This window comes from Pteropus vampyrus, unplaced genomic scaffold (genome assembly GCF_000151845.1).
Source record: "Pteropus vampyrus isolate Shadow unplaced genomic scaffold, Pvam_2.0 Scaffold34, whole genome shotgun sequence".
Taxonomy (NCBI): domain Eukaryota; kingdom Metazoa; phylum Chordata; class Mammalia; order Chiroptera; family Pteropodidae; genus Pteropus; species Pteropus vampyrus.
The window spans coordinates 1,874,003-1,880,707 of record NW_011888815.1 but is presented as its reverse complement, the minus strand read 5'-3'; the positions used below and the strand labels follow the sequence as shown (position 1 = coordinate 1,880,707).

Sequence of the window (6,705 nt, the reverse complement as noted above, 5' to 3'; positions counted from 1 at the left end):
TATTTTTCCTCCTACCCTGGGCCAGACCCTGCAATTACCGCATGAGTCTAATGATAGCTTCTGATAATCTAATGAACTATTCTGTCTTTCATTTGCAGCCGAATTTTACAATGAAATTTGTTTTCCTCTCTTCCTACAATCCAATGCCAAGAGGGGTCATTTGAGGCCCCTGGGGAGTGAGTGATGTCTGAGCATCTCCCCCAGGTCTCTCCTGGCCACCCAGAGGGGTCATTTGAGGCCCCTGGGGAGCGAGCGATGTCTGAGCGTCTCCCCCAGGTCTCTCTTGGCCACCCCCGGAGACCACTGTGTAGGGAGCGGTCTGCCCTGTCAGCCCGGAAGGGTCACACTGACTCCTGGATCCTGGGCACAAGAGGCGGCGGCATCATCCACTCCTTGGCTCATGGTGATTCAGGATGAAGCTTGTTCCAGAAACCTTCCCAGGGGGGAGAGAGTGTCCCGGGCAGGCAAAGGGGGTTGAGGGGGGAACAGACATTTCAGGCACTCACATGTTTCCGTAGGGAACAGTCACCCCAGCCACGGGGCCCGTGTCACAGCCCAGGAAGAGAAAGGAGACGTAGCAAGCTGTGGACACCAGGTTGACGAGCATGGCCATCCGGATGGCCCCCAGGGCAGACAGGCTGAGCTTCTTCACCAGGAGGCCGCCCAGGAAGATGCCCAGGCAGGCGCAGGGAATTGCAGTCATCCCTGGAGAAAAGCAGAGGCGGGTAGCCGTCAACAGGCGAGGCAGGGCCACTCCATGAGGACAGAATCTTCCCCCACCCCTGACACTGCCAGGGGCCACTTCCTCCCCATGCTCCAGAGCCTCCGCCAGGGCCTCGGTTCTGCCCTCAACGAGCTCGCAGGAAACCGGGGGAGATGGATGTGTAAGAACTCAGTCGCTAGGAGTCTAAGTGCATTCGCCTGTCACGCTAAGTGTGGTCCCCCCACCTCCCATAGGAAGCACTTGCAGCGCGTGTGAGGACAGCCAGGAGACAAGGCAGACTGGGAACCAGCATGCGCCTTTGGGGAAAGTGACTATCAAGGTGCAGTGACGTGCTCTCTGTGCATTGTTTGAGGTGATGTGGGAAGGGGACTCGATCATTTGGGGGCTTTCTTCTAATCAGGCAAGGAGGGCTTTGAGGAAGGGCCCGGAGGCTGTTTCACCGACGTCGCACCAGCCCGAGGAGACAGCGCTGTAACCAGCTCCGGGATCTCGCAGGGAGCAGTATCAATCGAATCAATACGACATTCTGTGGCTCTTCCTGAGTAACTGGCATAAAATTTTTTCCCCTCTCTTATAAACAGAGCTCTCCGTAAGGCAGCGGGACCATAAACTTTTTATTTCTGATTCTCGGAGACTCATGAGACTTTCGGAGGGGCGAAGGGTTCCCTCCCAGGCTTCCAGTGCCCGGTTTGGTTTTGCTCTGTTCCGACTCAACGTCGTCTGGAACTCGGCTTTAAATTACAGTGCCATTTATCCAGTGGGCTGAGCGTGCACAGCCAATTTCCCAGCTTCGGCTGCCTCCTCCTTGCCAATCAACAGACCTCTAGGTCAGTCGACTAAATTGACCAGCCTACGGTATGTACAAGGAAAGGCAAAATAATTTTAAAATTAAGGTAAGAAAAATATGACCAGGGAAGCTGAGCCATGCAAGAAAACAGCACTTTAAAACACACACACACACACACACACACACACACACACACGCGCGCGCACATCTCTTGCATTATCTGATGCTCCTGGAGTAGCTCTGCTTGGTCCCTCCGCCTCTGGTGACCCAGCCCCACTGTGCCTCTCTGCGCTGACTGCGTGTCACATGGCTCCCTAACCCAGGCCCATTTCTCCTCCTTTCTCTCCCTGGAACAGGACGAACCTGCTCAGGCATAAAGGCCTGGCATTTACTGTTCCTTCTTCTAGAACATTCTCACCCCTATGCTTTAGTAGGCTGCACCCTACTCTCTCCAGAGTGGCCTTCCCGGACTGCCTCATCTGCAGTGGTCCCTGCGCCCGCTCTGGGACTCCCTATCATTTGCTGCACTGATTTAGGATTTTCGTGGCCCCCCCACCACCGGAAGCTGTCCTGTGTATTTTTGGTTTTCTCGTTTCTTATTCCTTCTCTCCCTCCTAAGCTGCAGCTTCCCTGGGGAGAATAACTCCTTCCATCCTGCCCAGTCCAGCACAGTTCCCTGTGCCCAGCACAGTGCCCGGCACAGAGCGGGCACTCGAGCATGATCTTGGGGAGGAAGGAGACGGTGGGCAGACTGGATCTCTGAGTGAACACAGGTGATGACCTGCTCATGACAGAGAGCAGGCTGGTGTTTTGTTTCATCTCCTAAGAGAGACAGTGGGCGTGTCACCTGGTGATGACGGTAACTATGGCAATCACAGGCTTCCAGCACCCTCTTCTCCAAGCCACCGCCGACCCCCTCTCCCTCCCTGATGTGCTGATGTGCGTGAGGCTGAAACTCCAGCCTCATCACGTTAACCTATGCAGATTGAGTCCTTTTATCTTCACGCATAAATCAATGCCATCAGCCCCTTAATCATCTGTGTCGCTCTTTTCTGAACTGTGCCCCAACTGCTGATGACTTCCTGGGTGGCCCAGGGCCCTGTGCTGATACTCAAGCCTTGCCTTTTTGCTCCCAGTGCCTCTTCGTCCCCTAAAGACCCACTGCTAGCCTCTCTTCCAACCAGCCCTCCAGAGTCCATGCTGATTAGAGAGAGATGCCTCAGGCAGGACACAGGGAGAGGGCAGGCTTGGTGCCCATCCCCACCCCCAAACCCCCACCCCCGAACCTGCCTCCCCGGCCAAATGCTCTCACAGACAGAAATCACTCAGAAAGAAACAGGTGTGAGAAGGCGAGACTGTTTTTCGGACTTTCTGCCCTTAAGACTATTGATTTGTTTGTCAATGAAAAATAGAGGTGTCTATCCTTAAACAGAAGACAGCTCCGACGCTGAAGCAACTGTGCACGTGTAATCAAAATGTAAGGAACAGCAGCAAAACAATCGGGAGGTGAGAGAGAAACTCTTCAGGTGCCGAAGGCTAAAACCTGGGTGATGTTAGGTATAACGTAGAAGCAATAACTTTAATTATAAAGAGATCCATTTACCCTATTTCTGTCAAGACAGATATGACAGGGCTGGTTGTGTTTTGCTAATAACTCTTAGAAGTAACTTATAAAAGAGTGGATGGTAAAAAGTCATTAGTCAAACAGAAAAACAAATAAGCCTTATGCTACCCTAACGGTTCCCGGGGAGGAAGGCTATGATCTGGCCACATGATTGCGGTAGCGTTTTAATTTGTTTTAAATGGAATGTATTCTTTCCTATGAAGCACCAAAGCTTAAGGGAATAGCCTGTGAATTGTTGCATCTGTATGCGCCCTTGAAACCATAACAGATCAAGCTTAAAAGATATCTATCCCGCAGCTCAGGAGGCCCCTCCAAAAATAACCGTCATTCCGGCCTCTATCAGTTCGAGTACGCTTTCTCTCTTTTTGACTCACATACATACGTATTATTTTGTGTCTGACGTCTTTCAACTCTTCTCAGATTCAATAGCCTTGAGGCGTGTGTCAAAGTCCTTGCTTTCTCACGCTGTGCGACAGGCCGCTGCACGAACGCTCTGTCATCCACCTAGTCTACTGTCGACAGGTAGGCAGGTTGTTTCCAGTCTGGGGCTCTTTCACACGGAGCTTCTCTGAATACTGTCACAGGTGCGTCTGTCAACAAGTGGACCCAAGCTCTCCCTCCTGTGGGGGTGCCTGCGTAGCTTGAACAGGCACCACCTAGGACTCTTCAAAATACTGGTGCTCGTTTGCATTCCAGCGGCTCCCCATCCTTACCGACACCTGGTGCCGTCAGTCCGGGGGATGTGTTGCGTCTCTTTGTGGTGTCAACGTGCATTTTCCTGATGACCCGTCGTGGGTCGGCACCTTTGCACTTGTTTTGAGAAGCAGCAGGAAGCGGCAAAGGGGGAGGTCAGAAAACGTCACCTCGGCCATTGCTCGCGGTGCGTACCTGACTCCGTGTCAGAGAATTCCACGGGGCTGGCGCTCTCTCGGAGGCCCGGCTGGACCCGACATATTCCAGTGGCCACCCTCGCACGGCTGTCTTTCTCTGCGTTTTCGGAAGAGGCGAGCTCTCCTGTTGAGGGCCGTCCGCGCACGCTCCTTCTCCTGCAAAACCGCTTTCTGCAGGCGGGAGGACGTCCTGGCCGCTGCTGTGTCAACTCCTCGATGGCCTCCTCTCTCTCACCCCTGCTTTTCAAACCCTACGCATTCTCCCTAAGTAAAATCCACTCCAGTCCTCGACGACCATCCACAGCCTCCGTGACTGGCCCGCATCTCCTTGAGGCCTCTGACCACATACAGGACCGTCCCGTGGATGCACCGAGGGCGTCTCGCCGTCGGCAGCTTCAGATCTCGGCTCGTCTTCCCCGCCGATCTGATCCTTCTCTGCTGCTTCCAGGTTTTCCGCCAGAAACCGGGGAGTCATTCTTGACTCTTTGCTCTCCGTCACCTGCTGTGAGACCACTTTCCTCACGCATGTGACACTGCTTCTTAGCATGCCATCTCCACAGAAGTGGGAGCAGAAGAGTGTGGTAAGACCCCGCGTGAGCTTGGGGACGAGTGTCACAATCCATTAGTCACATCCGCCGTGGAGATGAGGAAGGACAGGGCGTGTCCAGCTGCCCAGTTCTACGCTTGCCGACCATGGTTTCATGCTGCAAGAATAATCTTGCTATTTTTTTTTTTTTAGTGAGGATCCATCTTGATTTCCCTCCTCTTTCACCATTTCTGCCCCTCAATTCTCCAGTTCACAAAAATCGAGTGACTCTCTGGCTTCCCGTGTGCATTTTATAGTTTAGTTCTTTATTATCATGCACCTTTAGCAATTGCCTCAGGTGGGCTGACCTTACCTGGAGACTATTTCTGCACAAGGACCATATGCATATGCTGCTGGGGGAGCAGTAAGTCTGGGCCCTGAGCGTGGGGGGCAGGCTCAGTAAATTCTTGTGGTATTAATTACAAGCATGGCAGCCTCCCTCCACCGTCCACGGGGGACTGAGGCACAGACTCACCGAGCAGCTGGTTGGCAGAAGAGGTGGTGAGGTTGAACTGCTGCTCCAGGTACTTCCCCAAGAAGGCAGCGAAGCCGGCCACCACGGCGATCTCCATGCAGGCGGCCAGGATGATGCAGGTGAACACGGGGTTTGAGAGCAGGTGCTTGGTGACCTTGGGGATCACTGCAGGGAGAGAGAAGCAGAGGGCCAAGCTCACACACGCTGCATTCCCGGGCCTTCTGCCCCTAAGGCCCCTTCTGGTCACACTTCCCCCGGTATCAGTAAATAGCATCGGGTGTCACCCAGTCATTCAGGCCAAAACCTATAACCTGTAAGTCACCCCTAATTATAAAAAAGCTGCAAAACATTTGCCAATGAAACTGACAGCCACTAAAACAGGAAAGAGTAAACTATGCCTTTTCTTACAGTTGACTAGAAACATTGAAATATTTTGTATAGAATCACGACTTATTTCTATCCAAAAAAAGGAGTTTTGAGGTTTGTTCATCAACAGGGAAACTATAACTTAATTATAGATTATGAATTATAAATGTACGACTATGTTTTATGATTATATCTAAGTATGTGTTTGTGTATATACATGTATGTATGTGTGTGCATATGTATATCTATAGAAATACCTGTGAATAGCTACGACTGTGTATGTGCATTAAGAAAATACCTTTAATTTTAACAGTTTCAAGGAAGAAATGAAATTCTAGTGCGAGTCTCTCTATATTTATTAATATATAAAACCCAGCACCCCTTCCTTCTCACCGCCCCCTTCACGGGCACCCCGCTGGCCAGCGCGGCCACGGGCTCTCACTTGGGGGATTACCAGAGCACCCTGGCTACCGTCTGAGTTTTCACTCTGGATCCAACGTAACCATTTCCTACGCAGCAGTCCATGAGATCAGCTCAAATCACTCTCCCGTTCCCAAGTCCAACGTGGCCAACATTCATGACGGCCCGTGGTCTGCTCGCCACCCCCCGCCCCCGCCTGTGATCTGACCACACTCCCTCCCACGGCCCATCCCCGCTCCAGTCCAGCCCCGCTGGCTGGCGCTGTTCCTCGCCAGCACCCACATCCCCCCCACCCAGGCCCCTGTGCCAGGGCCCTCCCCTCTCCTGGAATGCTCTGCCCCTCGATCTCTGTTCCACATACGCTTTTCCTCATCCCCCAGTCCATTCTAGAAGCTGCCCACGCAGCCTCAGGCCTCCGCGCTCAGGTGACGGTTGGTGCAAATGTGGTTTGTCACCACTTTCTGTGACACCAGAGCCAGAACGCAGGTCTTGTTGAGCTCACGCATGCTGATTGCGTTTTATTGTCGTCTATTTTTCCTAAAGCATGTGGTTGCATGAACCTCTAAGGATACGGTTGCTTTTAAAAATGGGAGATCCCCCCCCGCCCCGCCCACCACAACCCTTTAAAAGTCATCGTATTATTTGGATATTTCTGGTAATTAAAATCCTTGGTATGTGGGTCTATGACCAGTGTCCTTAACTGCGGTGTGACGACGTATGTTGGAAGCATGCAAGGGGGCTCTGGGGGTACCAGCACAGCCCCATCATTTCAATATTTTAATGTGTACTTACAAAAATTCCACTGAACTATAACTGATACACCAAACGTGAGG

The 6,705-nt window shown here is 52.3% G+C and overlaps 1 protein-coding gene across 1 annotated transcript in view; it reads right to left on the bottom strand.

The window, feature by feature from the left end:
• Positions 1 to 6,705, bottom strand: part of SLCO3A1 (solute carrier organic anion transporter family member 3A1) — a 244,468-nt gene that overhangs the window by 35,951 nt on the left and 201,812 nt on the right. Inside the window, exons 5-6 of the mRNA XM_023529008.1 lie at positions 5,087 to 5,251; positions 506 to 705 (exon numbers count right to left, since the gene is read on the bottom strand). Of these exons, the coding sequence (XP_023384776.1) occupies positions 506 to 705; positions 5,087 to 5,251 (365 nt within the window). The remainder of the gene's footprint in view (positions 1 to 505; positions 706 to 5,086; positions 5,252 to 6,705) is intronic.